This window comes from Neoarius graeffei, chromosome 13 (assembly GCF_027579695.1).
Source record: "Neoarius graeffei isolate fNeoGra1 chromosome 13, fNeoGra1.pri, whole genome shotgun sequence".
Taxonomy (NCBI): Eukaryota; Metazoa; Chordata; class Actinopteri; order Siluriformes; family Ariidae; genus Neoarius; species Neoarius graeffei.
The window spans coordinates 49,252,903-49,272,781 of NC_083581.1; the positions used below are offsets into that span (position 1 = coordinate 49,252,903).

Sequence of the window (19,879 nt, forward strand, 5' to 3'; positions counted from 1 at the left end):
GTCAACTGTCTGGACCTATTCCTACTATCATTGTCCCCCAAAACCTAATAAAGACTTTTTAAATGACTTTGCTGCTCTGCTCACACATTTGTCCACCCTCTCACCAAACAATATAGTGTTGAGAGATTTTAACATTCATATGGACAATATCAACAACCCTCTTACTAAAGACTTTACAACTTGCCTTGAGAGTTTTGGATTCCAGCAGTACACTGATGTTCCCATTCACTCTAAGGGTCACATCTTGGACTTAATCTGCTGTTCTGGTGTCTCCCCTTCTGATCACACAGCAGATGAACTCCCTATAACTGACCATTTCCTCCTTTCATTTAATATCAGACTCCTTCTCTCCATCACTAAGCTCCCCTGTCTCATTTCTTTCCGCAATATTAAGGACATCAACTTGGATTCTCTCTTCTCCAGTGCTTACTCCCTTATGGACACTCACAATTTAACCACCCTTGAAGAGTTGGTTTCATACTACAATACTGGATTTCATTGTATACTCAACTCTCTTGCTCCATTAAAAAACAGGTCTGTTTTTTTCTCTCATTCTGCCCCCTGGTTTACACCCGAACTTCGGCTTATGAAAGCCAAAGGACGGCAACTTGAGTGGCTCTACCGGGAAACTGGACTAGTTGTTCACAAAGACATTTACAAAAATCACATGTTACACTACAAGGACTCTATTACTCAAACCAAATCCAACTATTACACTGGTATAATCTGCTCTAATGATGGTAACACCAAGCCACTGTTTTCACTATATAAGAATATCACCCAAGCCCCGGACTCCCTACCATCTCACCTGTGCTTAACTGCTTTCTGTAACTCCCTCGTGCCATTCTTTGATGAAAAAATCCAGAAGATCCATCAGCATCTCAGCTCACAACCCACCCCCGGTATCATTTCTGAACTTTCTTCTCCTACTCACTCTTTTTCCTCCTTCCAGCTTCCCACCACCTTAGAAATTTCAGATTTCATCTGCAAGTCCAAGCCATCCACCTGCCAGCTGGACCCTCTCCCCACAGTTCTGGTTAAAGCCTGCCTCCCTTCTTTGGTCCCTCTCATCTCTGCTATCATCCACTCCTCTCTCTCCACTGGAACTGTTCCTGCATCATTCAAAACTGCTGCAATAACCCCAATCTTGAAAAAACCTGCCGCCGATCCCACCAATTTTAATAACTTGCGTCCGATTTCCAATCTATCCTTCATTTCCGAAATTCTTGAGAAAACAGTAGCGACTCAATTCCACACTTATTTATCACACAACAACCTGTACGAACAGTTCTAATCTGGGTTCCGCCCTTTCCATAGCACAGAAACTGCTCTTATCAAAATCATCAATGACCTCCTCATGGCAGCTGATTCTGGTTTACTCTCCATCCTTATCCTTCTTGACCTGAGTGCAGCATTCGACACCATTTGTCACATCACCCTCCTTAATAGATTATCCTCCATTGGTATCACCGAGACTCCTCTAAACTGGTTCAAATCATACCTTTCCTGCCGCAATCAGTTAATTCAGCTTAAAACTTTCACATCCCAGCCTTCCTCTGTCACTTCAGGTGTGCCCCAGGGCTCTGCCCTGAGGCCCCTCCTCTTCATCATTTATCTTCTTCCCCTTGGCAATATCTTTTGTAAATATAACATCAACTTCCACTGTTACGCGGATGACACCCAGCTCTACCTTGCTAGTAAACCCACCTCCAACCTCCCACCCTCCTCCCTTACTTTTGAATTGTGCACTGATAAGCCAGATGGTTTCCTCTCCTCTTTTGCCCGAAGGACACAGTGTCCATGATTTCCAAAGCGAATTTAAAATTTTGATTCGTTAGACCTCGGGACAATTTTCCCCTTCGCTTCAGTCCATGATAAAAGAGCTCGGGCCCAGAGAAGGCCGTGCCGTTTCTGGATATTGTTTATATCTGGTTTTAACTTGCATTTGTGGATGCAGTAATGAACTGTTTTCACAGACGATGGTTTTCTAAAGTGTTCCTGAGCCCATACAGTGATTTCCACTACAGACACGTGTCTGCTTTTAATGCAGTGACGCCTGAGGGCCTGAAGATCACAGCCATCCAATGTCAGTTTTCAGCCTTGTCTCTTGCATACAGAGATTTCTCCAGATTCTCTGAATCTTTGAATGATATTATGTACCATAGATGATGTGATCCTCAAATTCTTTGCAATTTTACATTGAGGAACGTTATTCTTAATTTGTTGCACTGTTTGCCCACGCAGTCTTTCACAGAGCAGTGAAGCCCTCCCCATCTTTACTTCTGAGAGACTCTGCCTCTCTGGGATGCTCTTTTTACACCCAGTCATGTTGCTGACCTGTTGCCAATTCATCTAATTAGGTTTTTTTTTAGCATTACACAATTTTTCCAGTCTTTTGTTGCTCTTGTCCCAACTTTTTAAAAATGTTTTGCTGGCAATAATTTTTTAAATGAGCATATATTTTTCAAAGAACAAGAAGATTTCTTGGTTTCAACATTTGATATGTTGTATTTGTACTATTTTCAATTAAATGTAGGGTTACCATGATTTTCAAATCACCACATTCTGTTTTTATTTATGTTTTACACAGCGTCCCAACTTTTTTGGAATTTGGGTTGGAGCTCAACTTTAAATCCTGTTGTGTGTTGACAGGGAGACTTTCGGCTACAGAGGTGAATGTGTGAAGAATTTGAGAATGAGAAACCTGTTTAGTTTTTGTTGTCTTTTACTGACTTTGGTTTGGAGTCCATTTAATAAACCATAAATATATATACCCATATAAGCCAGGACTACATCCCTGCTTCTTGTGTGATTACTTCTGGGGGCCTAGAAACAGTAAGGAATAAGTAACTAACGGACTGTGAATTGCCTGTTGCATCCAGATTGCCATAAATCCTTTGATGCATGGAAGTAATAAAATACTGAACGATGTATGAATGTGAGCCTATTCTGACATCTGATTGTATTCTGCTTATATTACTAAAATCAAATTTTATTAAAAAAAAATCCATCTCCCTTTTTGATCAGTTTGGTGTACTTTCTTATAAATTGGTTTCTCAGAAACCTTGGAGCATTAATATACCTGAGGAAGCTTTTAGAGGGAGCAGCACTGGTGATGTTTGGGTCTGGAGTATAGTGATAGAAAATGTCCTGTAGATGGCGCTCTGCTCTACCAAACCACACAGACACTGCATGATTTCCTGTTCTGTTATTGCCACTGGTCACACATGCAATTTGCTCGTCATCCAGTTCTGGAGAGCTGTGAATTCAGTATTTGATTAACACCATTATCAACACTAGTGTATATGGTTATATATTACACAACTGTGTTAAAGCAAACTGAACCATTGTTGGAAGGGTTATAAAATGCTACAAAGTCAAGTTTAAAAGTGATTAATCAAACAAGAAAGTTGAATTGTTTATCCTTCATTTTTGTCTGCATATAGTTAGCTTGAGCAAACCGTTTGAAAGAGTTTATACCTTGTTAAGGTACAGGGCACTCCACCAATCAGGATTCTGATTTTATTAGGCTGGGCTGTTCGCAGATCCCGCCCCACAATGGTGACTAAAGAGCCTCCTGACACTGGACCTTTCAGTGGGAATATTCCCAGTAACACTGGGTCCTGAAATTCAAACATACAGATGAGAAACAACAGGCCTAAATGCTGAGATCACTATCATGACCGTGGGCATATTCTGGCTGAGGGTTAACCGTCATCAAATTCAATGAGATTTAATTATTTAATTGACTCTTCTGTTGACTTTACACCTCTCATAACTCTAATGGAATAATGCACATACAGTATGTACACACATCTGCAATGAAATGGAAATAAATGAAAAGTGTCTGCCTTTTAGATCTTAAAAAAGGAAAACATGAAACAAATAACATCTCATTCATCTCATTATCTCTAGCCGCTTTATCCTGTTCTACAGGGTCGCAGGCAAGCTGGAGCCTATCCCAGCTGACTACGGGCGAAAGGCGGGGTACACCCTGGACAAGTCGCCAGGTCATCACAGGGCTGACACATAGACACAGACAACCATTCACACTCACACCTACGGTCAATTTAGAGTCACCAGTTAACCTAACCTGCATGTCTTTGGACTGTGGGGGAAACCGGAGCACCCGGAGGAAACCCACGCGGACACAGGGAGAACATGCAAACTCCGCACAGAAAGGCCCTCGCCGGCCACGGGGCTCGAACCTGGACCTTCTTGCTGTGAGGCGACAGCGCTAACCACTACACCACCGTGCCGCCCACAAATAACATATATATATATATATATATATATATATAAAAGCTCGACAAGGCAGACGCAGACAATTTATATATACACACACACATATATATGTAGCATTTCACTGAAATATAGACAAAGGTTACTGAACAATAAGCAATGTACTGTATGCACAAAATAGTTACAAATACTTAATTCATAAAAGCTGACAAAATTACCGAACTATGATGGAGATTTATATCAAGAAACTAAAAAAAAATGAAGGTGCCAATGTGTTCTGATTGTATATATCGCCCTACATGGATACTTAGACTTGTGGAAACTAATAAATAATCAATCAATCAATGCAAATAACTGAGATCAAATGAAAGAACTGTGATTAGGTGATTATGTAATAATTGGGACAAGCATAACAAAGGTCATTAAAACTAGATGAGTTTGTTAATCTGTTATAACTCATCGATATTCATCTCATCTCATTATCTCTAGCCGCTTTAACCTGTTCTACAGGATCGCAGGCAAGCTGGAGCCTATCCCAGCTGACTACGGGCGAAAGGCGGAGTACACCCTGGACAAGTCGCCAGGTCATCACAGGGCTTGTGATAAACATGTGAAGGAAAATTGTAGACTAAAAGATCTGTGGAGTGAAATTTACCTGGTATTTGAAGTCCTGGATAGATTTTCCAATTCCCCCTCCTTTAACCTCCACAGAAACATGTCCTTTTCTCTTACTTCCACTCGCTGTGGTCTTACACACGATGCTGACACACACACATTATTCACTTGTTTTTATTTAAAGGTGACATATTATGAAAAACTCACTTTTCCATTGCTTCTGCATATACATTTTATTTATTTATTTAGCTTTTGCCATAGGAAGATCTATATATGTACATACATCATGGCATGGGAAACCACAACAGCTTGCGCCAATTACAGTGGCCCCATTGTACCAAATTTGCATGTCTTTAAACTGTGGGGGAAACCGGAGCACCCGGAGGAAACCCACGCGGACACGGGGAGAACATGCAAACTCCACACAGAAAGGCCCCTGTTGGCCGTTAGGTTCAAACCCGGAACCTTCTTGCTGTGAGGCGACAGTGCTAACCATTACACCACCGTGCCGCCCATTTCGTTATATAGAGTGCCTACCATTTCACAAACTCTGAAATAAGACACCCAGTTAGTTTCTTTTGGGCTGCCTATTTCAGAAAACATGTGCTTCAGCAAGCCGCTCAGATCTGGCTCCTCTTTCCATGTCAGAAGCTTATTAGAAGTATGCAGCCTCTTCATCTGGAGTATCTCCATTCATGGCTTGAGAACTGCCTTTGCGAATGAATATTCATGAGGAAAGTACTACCTCTGATTGGCTTATGGAAGAGAGGGTTGGGGTGAGCAGTGGCTCATTATCATTTAAAGGAACAGGCACTCAAACCAGCCCTTTTGAACAGGGCTGTTTAGACAGGGTGAGAAGGGAGCTGTGGTGTTTTATCCTTGTGGTATTTTGACCAAAGCACGTCACAGACATTTTATTAAGACCTCAGGGAACTGTGTCAACTTGTTCAAAAGGGGTCTCGTTTAATACAAATTTTTCTTTTGTTCTTTGCAAATCTTGAATTAACCCAAATACTTAAGGAATGTTAAAAGGTTTTAAGCACTGACTTTGTGCCTTATCTAAAATAAGATAAAATAGGATTGGACTATAGTTTACCTGGAGGAGATCTCATATCTTGTGGGAATAACAACGCAGGGCACTCCAGCTACATAAACAGAGTGCTGAATGTCCTCTGCTTTCTGGCCCAGGTTTGATCCCGAGATAGTGATCACAGTACCACCCTCTATTGGACCAGTCCGAGGCTCTATCTATCACAGAAAGCACAATACTATGTGAGGGACTGTGGGAATACTGAAAATGCTGGATGAAAATGGATAAAAAAGCTTTAACCCCTTCAATGCCCTTGGACGAGTCATGTACATCATGAAATCTTTTACCGCTGTGCCTTATGACGTACACTACTCGTCATAAACACCTCCTTTTATGTACCTTACACACTGTAAAAAAGAATAGTTGAGAATACTTGAAATTTCAAGGCAACAGTCTACATTAATAATTTTATGTTTTGCCAACGATGTGCCCATGATAATCCAAACTATGATAACACTGTTATCTTTATTAAGAATTCTTAATTAAGTCAATTTTCAATTCCTCATTCTGCCAACATAGATTTCTCTTTTTGCTGAACAGTGGCATTCACAGTAGTACAAAAAGGCAATTGAGGTTATCACAATTTTTTGGGGGGGCTTTTTTCACCTTTACTTGGATAGGACAGTGTAGAGACAGGAAATGAGCAGGAGAGAGAGATCAGGAAATGACCTCAGGTCAGAATCAAACCCAGGCCCCTGGATTTATGGTATGGTGCCTTATCCACCTGAGCCACGACAACATGAACTTCAACCGGAGAGAGAACCACATTGCCCAGACCTTGCATTTGGGAGAGGAAACCACGTGTCTTGGTCATTCAGAGCATGCGCTGAATAAACACCTGTGACAATTATGTATTTTCAATTCAGATTATTCACTATTGTATATTTACACATCATTGAGGTGCACCCTATCAGTTTGATGTGGATTTTTCTTGATGTGGATAATTCTAAAAAATAGAATTACGCTTTGTTCAAGTAATTCCATATTCACAATTGAATGGACAAGAAAATATGAATAATTATTAACGAACAGAAAAATCCACATCAAACTGATAGGGTGCACCTCAATGATGTGTAAATATGCAATAGTGAATAATCTGAATTGAAAATACATAATTGCCACAGGTGTTTATTCAGCGCATGCTCTTAATGACCAAGACACGGGGTTTCCTCTCCCAAATGCAAGGGCTGGGCAATGTGGTTCTCTCTCTGGTTGACGATTATGTTGTCGTGGCTCAGGTGGATAAGGCGCCATACCATAAATCCAGGGACCCGGGTTCGATTCTGACCTGAGGTCATTTCCCGATCCCTCCCTGTCTCTCTCTCCCACTCATTTCCTGTCTCTATGCTGTCCTATCCAAATAAAGGTAAAAAAAGCCCCCCCAAAAATTGTGAGAACCTCAATTGCCTTTTTGTACTACTGTGAATGCCACTGTTCAGCAAAAAGAGAAATCTATGTTGGCAGAATGAGGAATTGAAAATTGACTTAATTAAGAATTCTTAATAAAGATAACAGTGTTATCATAGTTTGGATTATCATGGGCATACATCGTTGGCAAAACATAAAATTCTTAATGCAGACTGTTGCCTTGAAATTTCAAGTATTCTCGACTATTCTTTTTTTACAGTGCATGGCACATATGAATTACAGTCAATGCCTAAAATATTCTTCCGTCATAAGGCACAGCGGTAAATGATTTCATGACGTACGTGACTCGTCCAAGGGCGTTGAAGGGGTTAAATTGTTGTATACGTCAAGAAAAATTATGAATCTTAACACTTGATGTAAGACAATGCAAAAAGCTATGATTATTAATCTTCTATAAACCACATGCACACCCAGTGTATATGGGGTGCAGGGCAGGTGTGCTGGATGTGATCTCTGCAGGAGTTGTGGAAGACGCAGCTGGATTGGGTTCCTTCACACCACACGCATCCATAACGTGGCTCTGCCGTGCGACAGCGGCTGCAGTCTGAACGACCCACCGAGCAGTTATACAGCCTCACTGAGAACCAAACATCATCCTTAGTACATATCCACACACCACATATTAAACTCATGGGCACTCATCTTAGTTAGTCACTGCATTATGGCTACGTGTAGCACACTGAGTAATATCTTCTTGAGATGCTGTTAACATAGCTCTTACCATGCAAGCCCTGAGGACTGTCCATCTGAAAAGAGCCTCGTCTCCTCACGGTTATCACTGCATTATATTCTTCCACAGCATCTGAATAGGAGTACTGAAATGCATACACACACAAATGCACACACTTTCAGACTGTGATGCAATGTTTAATCTGTAAATGCTAAATATCAATATAACGAGCTGAGTGTATTGGTGAGAACTGTACAAAAGACCTGGTTGAGCTGACACGTGATGTAGAACAGGAAGGGCTGTGATTTGTCCCTTTCGACAAATGCAGCCACTATTACAGACCTGTCCTCTATGGTTAACACACACTCATAATTCATCCTGAGATCCTCATCCTGAGAGCATATAAGCACACACACACACAAGGAAAGTTTCACGTTACTGTGAATCTCAAAACAATGTTCGAGATTTGTATCTCGTATTACCTGGTAGAGGTGCAGGTTGCGTCCTATCAGTGTAATCTGCCTCGCAATGTTTACAGGTAGGAGAGGAGAACCTTGAACCCTCTCCACACATGGACAGGAATAGGAAGCTTCACTTACCAGTGAGCCCTCATTATCCTGTGCAAACACAAGCACAATGCATCACAGAATAACGGTAAAAACGGGGTTTACATGGAGCTGCATCTTACAGTGACACCAGTAACAGCCTTTGTTTTGCTAAAATGTAAAAAAAAAAACCCAGTCCCTGAAAATAACAGTCTCCTGAAAAGCTATTTTTATCGGGTTGCAATGGAAAAAGAGGAAAAAGCTGTTTACTACAAGTTATTCACTAACTCTATTTTAAATGATACAAAGAAAGAACCTTGTATGCTTTAAATGTGTTTATATGTCAAATGATATCAATTGCTGTTCAATAGCATGAGCAAACATGGACTGATTTCAGAATCGTGGCTAATTTTGGATTTGCTCTAGCCTGTTTGGTCTTGGGTCATGCTATTTGAACCAGCTAGAGGACACTGACTCACCAGGGGGGGGAAGTCAGCTGGATCAGACTGATAGTCCACTTCTGAAGAGAAAAGAAAACTGGGTGACACATGTGCCGTCTTTCCATCCCCAGATAGAGGAGAAGCCAAAGACACTGATGATCCAATCTCAGGCGATGCTTTTCCATCATCAGCCTCCCCAAACCAAAGGTTCACCCCAGCAGTAGGAGAGGTAGGAACTGCTTTACTGGACAGTCCTGCATCCGTGGGATTCACCATTAGGGTGGGAACTGTGACTAAATCTGCAGCTGATCCTTGATGGGACAGCTCACCTGTGTCTTCACCGTTGCCACCAGGAGTCAGTACTGACACATTTACCTTCTCTCCACCTAATATGTTGTCTTTATCTAGAACCTGGGCTTCTGCAATGGTAGTTATTGCCTGTTGGGTTGAAGAAGGCATGGTAGGCTGGAAATTGCTTGGCAGGTTGGTGAGGGTTTTCGCAGCTGTTCTAGTTATTGCAGTTGGCTCTGGAATGGTGGAAGGTATCACCAATTGCATGGCTAGAACTTTGGTTGGAGCAGATGCTTTGGTTGACTCTGGAGTAAATTTATCAAAGTCTTTTGTTGTTGAGGGAACAGAGGTTGGTAGTTTGAACTTGTCGTAAAACGAGGAGGAAAGAACACAATACGGAGATGAGCGATTAATGAGAAGTAAGCAAAGACAGGTAAACATTTGTGAACAGACGAACCTGCAAATACTGCCGTAATACTGACAATAATGTAAACAAAAAGCAAATGTTTACAAAAGTTTACAAGTAAGTCAAACCAAATTAGTAGAATTTCAGAGCACTATATTGGGACTAACCAGAACTACTGTATTTCAGTCGGTAACTTACATACTGATTATATATGATCACTCCTTGGTCACACGTGGCCTTGTGAGAGCAAATGTGCTGGTGAACACACCAGTTACATCCCCAGCGGCTAGTCACACACCCTATACATCTGCATAGTGGAAACACGGATAAAGAAAAAAGAGGAAATTAACTGTTAAGGGAGGGTCAAAATGATATCCGATACTCCAAGTAGGAAGCCAGCCCATTTTCATAAAACCCACAGAGGCCCTACTTGGCAACCATTAAATTATAGAAATTCAAGCCTATTATTTCCCGGACCTCAACACTTTAATCAAGGCAGCCTGAGTGGGATCTGAAGAATCAGTGCATGTTTGCTGGGAACTACATTTGAGGATGAGAAAACAGGAAAGAAATATGGTGCCTTGCCTCGAGGAGGAATGTCCAAGGCAGCTGCTACATCGCCAGAGAGACATCTGTCACTGAGATGACACCGGGTCAGAGTCTGGGTTACTCTCACTGCCCTGACATTCTCAAATCCCTGATAGTCTACTAATATACGCTCAAAGTAATCAGAAAGTGATATCTTCTATGACAGTAGAAAATGTCAACAGATATATGTTGAGAGTAAATTCCTAACCCTAGACAAATGCTCTCTGATCCACAATGTCTTTCAAGCAGTCTAGCTCTTTTTTTTTATCTCGGGTGTTTTAAAGCTCTACAATTGGAAAACGCCTAATCTGTATGTTGTACTATAACTATTAATTTTTTTTGAGTAATTCAACGATTACTTTATTGTAACGATTACTTTACTATTGCTTTTCGAATAGTCATTTTTATTTTCCAGCTTGCCGAAAGCTACCCATAGCACCAGCAATACTCTTTGTAACATCTATGGGAGGAGAACCATAAACATTCCTGAGCCACTGTAACTCAGTCATAAACAGTGATGCCACTAACGCGCTACTTAGTAACGCGTTACTGTAGTTGGACTACTCTTTTTCAGTAACAAGTAGTCTAACGCAGTGCTATTTCCAAACCAGTAGTCAGATTTAAGTTACTTATCTAATACACTGTGTGTTACTATTTTTGCGTTTTGGGGCGACGCAGGTTATTTATTTATTTATTTATTTATTGGCGACCTGGGTTATGTGACACGTCTCCTATGAGGTTACGTCATCTCCTCTCCGCACACGAGACAGGTGTAAACAATGGAGGGAGAGAGGTACACCTTTTGCACCTGGAAATACAGACATTATTTTAATTTTATTTCAGCTAAGGATGGCAACATAAAGGTTCGTTGTACACTCTGTGCTGGCGACAAAGTCTTGTCTGCCTTCAAGAATACAACATCAAACCTAAAGAAACATCTAGAGACACAGCATGGCACAACCACGTTAACAGAGCAGGTCCCGCCCGGTGCGAAGAAAACAAATGAAGGAGGTCCCACACCCTGCAAACAAAGAAAGTTGGACTTCGGTTCAAAACCAGTAAGTGGGGCAGAGTTAAGTAGATTGGTTGGGCAGTATGTGGTTGAAGACTATTTTATTTTATTTTTACAAGAAGAAGTCTCATCTCATCTCATTATCTGTAGCCGCTTTATCCTGTTCTACAGGGTCGCAGGCAAGCTGGAGCCTATCCCAGCTGACTACGGGCGAAAGGCGGGGTACACCCTGGACAAGTCGCCAGGTCATCACAGGGCTGACACATAGACACAGACAACCATTCACACCTACGGTCAATTTAGAGTCACCAGTTAACCTAACCTGCATGTCTTTGGACTGTGGGGGAAACCGGAGCACCCGGAGGAAACCCACGCGGACACGGGGAGAACATGCAAACTCCACACAGAAAGGCCCTCGCCGGCCACGGGGCTCGAACCCGGACCTTCTTGCTGTGAGGCGACAGCGCTAACCACTACACCACCGTGCCACCCACAAGAAGAAGTATTTATGTTAAATGAAGTCAAGAAAGACTTTTATTTTTATAAGAAGTTTTTATTTTAAGTAAAGTCAAGAAAGACTGTCTTTATTTTTTTATAAAAACATGTAGGCCTATTTCTTTCAGGAAATAGTTTTCAAATATCAGTGTAATTTTTGATGTTCCGGTTAAAATGAATGTCAGTAAAGTCAGTATTGGCAAAACTGTTAGTCATTTTTATGTTATGGGAATGGGGGATCATTCGCTGCTAAAAGTAACTAATAAAGTAACTTGTAATCTAACTTAGTTACTTTTGAAAGCAAGTAGTCAGTAACTTAACTAAGTTTCTTTTTAAAGAAGTAGTCAGTAGTCAGTAGTCAGATTACTGTTTCAAAGTAACTATGGCAACACTGGTCATAAATAATATCACAATAGGTTAAATTAGGCTGGAGCATGCAGGATCAGAGCACCCTTGTTATTTGTGAGCTGAGCTCTGATGCTATAATTGAATAAAAATCTAACTCCTTTCCAACCTTTGTGAGACCCATTTAATGATTCAGTGTAATAAATCACATTAATAGACAACTCCTAGATATTTATGATCACATACTGATGTGTAATTATAATTACACATGTACTTTCAAAGCATTCTGATAGACTCCGCTAGCTATCCTGCTTTGCATAGCCACATGAACGTATCAACACTGAGGCTGCTTGCTAAATTAAATCACATGAAGCCATAACGTTTGTTAAAAGATGCTTATTAAATTTGATAGGCAATTTGATGCAAGTATAAGGGTCAGGCAAAACGCACTCTAAGGGCATAATCACAAATCCAGGAAGTTAGATAACAGTAGAGATTTGCTGACCACAATCTTAATTCAACATGGAATGAGATTTGGAGTTAGAGAATTGAGTTTGGAGTTAAGAGATGAGAGAGATATGGATGGCAAGAGGAAACTATTAACTGACTCAGAAGAAGTATGGCTTCCTGGTATGAAGGTTTTACTGTATTATTTACTGAAAACATAAGGTCTTGCTACTTAACTTAGGTCAAAACAGAGGACAGAACTACAGATATCGAACACTTGTGTTAATCAATTGTTTCAGCCCTTGAGCATCACCTTACAGTAGCATATTCAAACCTTTCTAAGGCCAAGTTTACATTAGACTGTATCTGTCTCGTTTTCTTCGCGGATGCACTGTCCGTTTACATTAAAACGCCTGGAAACGCCGGGAAACGGGAATTCGCCAGGGTCCACGTATTCAATCCAAATCGTGTCTGGTCCGGTGCTGTGTAAACATTGAGAATACGCGGATACGCTGTGCTGAGCTCTAGCTGGCGTCATCATTGGACAACGTCACTGTGACATCCACCTTCCTGATTCGCTGGCGTTGGTCATGTGACGCGACTGCTGAAAAATGGCGCGGACTTCCGCCTTGTATCACCTTTCATTAAAGAGTATAAAAGTATGAAAATACTGCAAATACTGATGCAAATACTGCCCATTGTGTAGTTATGATTGTCTTTAGGCTTGCCATCCTTCCACTTGCAAGTGGTAAGTGACGCGCATGCCCGACATGCACTGAGATCACACACGCAGCGGCTCAGTCCCGAATCACAGCTCGTGCGCTCCACTCGCGCGCTCTGTGAGCTGCGCAGGGCCGGAGTGCGCACCCTCCAGAGGGCACTCGCTGTTCAGGGCGGAGTGATTTGGAGCGCAGGATGCCTGCGGAGCCGAGCGTATCCGTGTATTGGCATTGCTGTGTGCACGCGAATCGTGTATTGGCGTTGCTGTGTGCACACTAATCATTTTAAAAACGTTAATCTGATGATCTGCTGATACGGTCTAATGTAAACCCCACCTAAGACTAGCTGGAGGAGCAGACTTAGCATATTTAGCTTTTCTTGAAGCCATCATATAAAATCCTTTTAAATCACTACAAATTTTGTCAGACTAAGGGCCCGGTCCCACAATACAGATAACTATAACTATACCTATAACTACAACTATGACTAAACATATCCCTGAATTTAGTTCCAGTCTGGAGCAGACACACCATAACTACACTACCGTTCAAAAGTTTGGGGTCACTTTGAAATGTCCTTATTTTTGAAAGAAAAGCACTGTTCTTTTCAATGAAGATCACTTTAAACTAATCAGAAATACACTCTATACATTGCTAATGTGGTAAATGACTATTCTAGCTGCAAATGTCTGGTTTTTGGTGCAATATCTCCATAGGTGTATAGAGGCCCATTTCCAGCAACTATCACTCCAGTGTTCTAATGGTACAATGTGTTTGCTCATTGCCTCAGAAGGCTAATGGATGATTAGAAAACCCTTGTACAATCATGTTAGCACAGCTGAAAACAGTTTAGCTCTTTAGAGAAGCTATAAAACTGACCTTCCTTTGAGCAGATTGAGTTTCTGGAGCATCACATTTGTGGGGTCGATTAAATGCTCAAAATGGCCAGAAAAATGTCTTGACTATATTTTCTATTCATTTTACAACTTATGGTGGCAAATAAAAGTGTGACTTTTCATGGAAAACACAAAATTGTCTGGGTGACCCCAAACTTTTGAACGGTAGTGTATAATCCCAACTATACTATCGGTTGGTCCTGTCACTCGGGTAAATAAATGCATGCAACTTGGGAATAGTCATGGAAGTTTTTTCCATGTAGTAGGACATTATTCCGGGTCATACTGTACAGCTTGGACTTCAAAACAACCCATGTACATACTCCGGTGGTTGACAAAATACGGATAGGTCACGGATTATGAAAATATAATAATGAAAAAAGGATACAAAATACGGAGTGGTTACGGATTTTAATACAGATGCAACATGGATGCTAATAATTTACAGATTGGTCATGGATTTCATACGGATGATGCATCACGGATAAAAAAATTAAGAAGTCTAAAACAATTAAATGTTTGGACTGCCGAAGTTCATAATTAAAATATCTTACCTGCATTTATATGTTTATTAATTTATTATTGAGGCGGCATGGTGTAGTGGTTAGCGCTGTCGCCTCACAAGAAGAAGGTCCGGGTTCGAGCCCCGTGGCCGGCGAGGGCCTTTCTGTGCGGAGTTTGCATGTTCTCCCCATGTCCGCGTGGGTTTCCTCCGGGTGCTCCGGTTTCCCCCACAGTCCAAAGACATGCAGGTTAGGTTAACTGGTGACTCTAAATTGACCGTAGGTGTGAATGTGAGTGTGAATGGTTGTCTGTGTCTATGTGTCAGCCCTGTGATGACCTGGCGACTTGTCCAGGGTGTACCCCGCCTTTCGCCCGTAGTCAGCTGGGATAGGCTCCAGCTTGTCTGCGACCTTGTAGAACAGGATAAAGCAGCTAGAGATAATGAGATGAGATTAATTTATTATTGATATTTCCTGGAAAATCACATATCCGTGAATCCGTATTCCGTGACTTCATGATGCAACAAGGATGTACAAAAATGCCCATGGAAAATAGGATGTGCTCAGACAACATCGCATGTAAACAATTATCTGATTGGTCAGATGTTTTATCGGATCAGGTTCAGGCCTGGAAAAATCGCTTCAGAAGCAATCTCAGTGATACGGATAAACCCAGGCCTGGGCTACAGGCATCGTTATCGGTCTGGTGTGAGCACCAACCACATAAACTGCAGGGGACCGATTTGTTTATAGTTATCGTTGTAGCTATAGTTATCAGTTTTGTGGGAGCGGGCCTTAAGTTGGTGTTACCATGAAAATGATGCACAAAACCTAATAATGATGTTTTATTTGTAATAACACAAGGATTGAGGAACTTACGGCATGGTGGCTGACAGCTGCTGCACAAGAGAACAGTCATAGAATATGAACTCCTGAACTGCCACAGTCACATTCAAGAAGCGCAGAGACAGAGTGACTGACACTGAATCTGTCAGGAGAGACAAGTAACTAGTAAATCCTCCTACCGAGAAACACGGCATCAATCCATACAACCTGCACTGCATCAATCTATAGTCCTCGTTACAGATAAAGACAAATAAAGCTTTCTTGTGGCTGGAAGGTCTTACTATTATTTTCCAATTATGTTACCGAAATCAAATCTTAGTGCAATATGTCTTTGGAAAAAATAACCGAGGGACTGCCTGAAGACAATTAATCTAAGTCTTTTAAGATTTTATCCCTTGAACAGGTCAGTCATGCTTTAGTTGGACATTTTTATGATCAATTTGTATGAAAAATTGACTGCTATCACTTCCCATTAAATTAGAAATGGGAAACTGGTCTCTGAGTGATACAACAGAAAATATTTTGCAATCTGTGGCCAGGAATTCAAGAAAGCTAAATTGGGTAGGAATGATGGCGTTACTTTCTGAACCAGAGTGACACTAGACAATCACGGCAGTTAGCAATTTCCTCAGAATGTGCTCATCTCCCTGTGATGTAGCATGAGCAACAGTTTGAAAAGATGTAGTGGCTGAGCTTCATGTGTATCGAACATGTATTGACATCTATCCTCGCTTTTGCCCTCCCCAGTTGGTGTGACAGGGGAGAACTAGCTTGTGGGTGGGAAATGGCAAAAGACCAAACATGAAGAAAAAAGAAATAAAAAGCACTTGGCATGACTGTTCAACCACATATACTATATGGCCAAAAGATTGTGGGCACTTGACCATCACAGCCATATGTAGGTTCTTCCCCAAACTGGTGCCACAAAGCTGGAAGCACGCAATCGAATAGGAGGTCTTTGAATGCTGTAGCATGACAAGTTCCCTTCACTGAAACTATGTTCCAGCATGACAATGCCCCTGTGCACAAAATATAGTCCATTAAGACATGGTTTGCCAAGACTAGAGTGGAAGAACTCAAGTGGTCTGCACAGAGCCTTGACACTCAACCCCATTGAACGTCGACTGCTCCCCAGGCCTCCTTGCCTGACATCAGTGCCTGACCTCCCTAATGCTTTTGGGGCTGAATGAGCAAACCCCCACAGCTACACTCCAAAATCTAGTGGAAAGCCTTCCCAGAAGAGTGAAGGTTATTACAGCAGAAAAGGAGAACTAAATCAAGAATGGGATGTTCAAAAAGCATATATGAGTGCTATAGTCACATGTCCACAAACCTTTGGCCATATAATGTATCTTGGATCAAATTAACTACATGGGAATTACCAAGAAGGAATATAACTATAATTTCTACATTAATTTTTTAATGGACAAAAATAATTTGAACATGAAGTAGTGACTCGAAACAGGACTGTTGATCTACATTGCCTGGCCAAAAAAAGTCGCGCACTCTAATATTTCATTGGACTACCTTTGGCTTTGATTATAGTGTGTATTTGCCATGGCATTGTTTCGACAACCTTATGCATCATCACATTTACCTTCCATCCACAATTGCATTAATTTTTCACCGAGATCTTGTATTGATGACGGGAGAGTCGAACCACTCAGTAAAGTCTTCTCCAGCACATCCCAAAGACTTTCAATGGGGTTAAGGTCAGGACTCTGTAGTGGTCAATTCATGTGTGAAAATGATTCCTCATGCTTCCTGAACCACTGTTTCACAATTTGAGCCCCATGAATCCTGGCGTTCTCGTCCTGGAATATGCCCGTGCCATCAGGGAAGAAAAAATCCATTCATGGGAAAACATGATCATTCGGTACATTCAGGTCGTCAGCTGACTTCATTTTATTGCCCCATAATGTTGCTGAGTCTCGACCTGACCAACTGAAGCAACCCCAGATAATAACATTGCCTCCAGAGGCTTGTATTAGAGCCCTGCACTCCCGCGGGAGTCCCATGGGACCCGACGCAAAGCAGTGCGGCACGGGACAAATTTTGAAAGCTCATTGCGGGCGCGGGCGGGAGGGGGAGTGCACAATGCGGGAGGGGGCGGGAGAGGTGATAAGCTGCAGTCCCGCTAACTAAAAACGTGTTTAAAATAAAATTTATAAATTATTAATTTATGTCTATCATATATAATTTGTGCTGGATATTTTATTTGGCATTAATAAAAACATTTTAAGATGCCTAAATTTGCGGATGTGGTCTAATCTCGCGTACGTTTCCGATTCCTTTCCGCTCTTCCGTGTTTGAGATCTCCGATCATGGCAGAAGAGCAGAGCTCCTCTAGTGAAGCTCACAGTGCTTCAGAAGTAAGTGCTGCTTTAAAAAGAGGTATATTTACCGTTAAAAAGTCAAGAGTCCTGAAATCAGACATTTGGGAAACATTTGTTTGGGAAACGTACCCCTGAACGTGAGCTGTAGATATTTATGCTCAAATCCACTCAAAGTAGGGGGCGGGGCACCATCATGCTGTGTCTTTAAATTATATTAATTTCTTATAGGCCTACTTGTATTTCCTAGAATGTAAATGTGAGGAGTGACATATAAAGCCTAGGTCACAACCGGACGTACAATTTTTTGGCCGTGCGATTTTTGGCATTTCCCAAATCGCTGCTTTTTTTTTTGTTCATGGAGAAAGACGCGTGTTGGCCGTAAGTTTGTCTTGCAACCTGAAAAAAACGTAAGCGCCCGTAGAGTTTGTTTGACATGACAAAGAACCTCTGCGGCCGGTCTGCGGCCAGTCTACGGCTCGAAAATCAGCACATCACACGCGCGCCCTCCGTGCGTTTCTTGCGTTTTTTGCACGTAGACCGGACGTAGGGGCACGTACGGCCGGTTGTGACCGAGGCTTAAGCTATGTGCAATGTACAATATTCTTAATATCCACTGTAGATTTTGGTAGGTGTGTTGGGTATCTCTGTAAAGCCTCAGCTGCGCATGCCGCCTCACTACGTGCGCTAGGTGAAGGATCGGTCAGTGGAGAGCTCAGCATGTTTAATTCCCCAAGCCAATGACAAGAACTTTCGTGAGAAATAACGCGAACGTCTGCATCATGAGGGATTTGCGGGTGGGAGCGGGACAAAATATGGCAGGCGCGGGCGGGACTGAAAATCATAATTCTTTGCGGGAGCGGGACTGCACAATGCGGGAGCGGGACTGAAAATTCTGTCCCGCGCAGACCTCTAGCTTGTATCATGCCACTATGCATGATGGGTACAACGCTTCATGCTTTTCCTTTTTTACCCTGATGCTCCCATTGCTCTGTGTGGGCGCAATCAGTTAATTATTGAAATTAAGTGATCAATCTCGTTAAATCAGTCTCATTAAATTTTGAAGGTTAATAATTAAAAATGAATCAATCCCATTGAATCGTTTAATTTGACTCGTTTGAATTGAATCATACCATAGAATCAGTCTCATTCAGTGAATCACAGTGAATCGTTCAGTGAATCGTTCAATGAATCATTTAGTGAATCATACCATTAATTCTGGTGCTTAATAATAAATTACCAAACAGCTAAATTATGGTATATTTCCAAATTATTACAATCACTTACCACATTACATAACTTTTATATGCACCCTTTTTGAATTCTTTGAGAAGATTGGGGACTTCAGATATTGTTGTTCACACAAATAAACACAGTTTGTTTAATAAATGAATTTATTATACAAAGATAAAATAATAAATCAATATATACAAGCAGTGAGGTGTGTGTGTGTGTGTAGGACTTGACCATGTGTTTAGCCTCGTGTAGCTAACTACACGTGGTGGAGGCCTAGCTTGTTGGTAGCTAAACAAAAGAATGTTATCTAAACAGAACAAAGGATTAGCTCTGTGTTTAGCCTTGTGTTGCTAGTGTGAGTTTGCTAAAGGCCCTATGGCCTAGCTAAAGTGTGTTTGTTAGGCCTGGTGAGGCCTACTGAGCACGTGTTGCTAAAGACAAAGGGAAGCTATCTAAAGTGTATCAGGCCTGGTCAGGCCTGTTGAGCACGTGTTTTCTCAGTAACAAAAAGATTCCACACTCATAACATTACCAAACTCACTGAAACCTTGATAAGGTCAAAATGTATGATAAAGAAATTAGTGTTAGTCAGAATAAGAGAGAGAGAAGCATGCGCAGCCTATCTATTACAATTTAGAGAACATAGAACCAAAATAAATCAACACGCTGCGTGTCTAATAGTGTAATGAATAAACCTGGGTTTAAATTCACACCATTTCAAATAAAAGCAAA

General features: G+C 41.5%; 1 protein-coding gene across 1 annotated transcript in view; it reads right to left on the minus strand.

The window, feature by feature from the left end:
* The window catches only part of plxnb1a (plexin b1a), a 99,876-nt gene that overhangs the window by 32,828 nt on the left and 47,169 nt on the right, over positions 1-19,879 (minus strand). Inside the window, exons 9-19 of the mRNA XM_060937946.1 lie at positions 15,612-15,720; positions 9,926-10,034; positions 9,070-9,684; positions 8,528-8,662; positions 8,309-8,437; positions 8,097-8,190; positions 7,786-7,952; positions 5,954-6,105; positions 4,898-5,003; positions 3,481-3,623; positions 3,083-3,259 (exon numbers count right to left, since the gene is read on the minus strand). Of these exons, the coding sequence (XP_060793929.1) occupies positions 3,083-3,259; positions 3,481-3,623; positions 4,898-5,003; positions 5,954-6,105; positions 7,786-7,952; positions 8,097-8,190; positions 8,309-8,437; positions 8,528-8,662; positions 9,070-9,684; positions 9,926-10,034; positions 15,612-15,720 (1,936 nt within the window). The remainder of the gene's footprint in view (positions 1-3,082; positions 3,260-3,480; positions 3,624-4,897; positions 5,004-5,953; positions 6,106-7,785; positions 7,953-8,096; positions 8,191-8,308; positions 8,438-8,527; positions 8,663-9,069; positions 9,685-9,925; positions 10,035-15,611; positions 15,721-19,879) is intronic.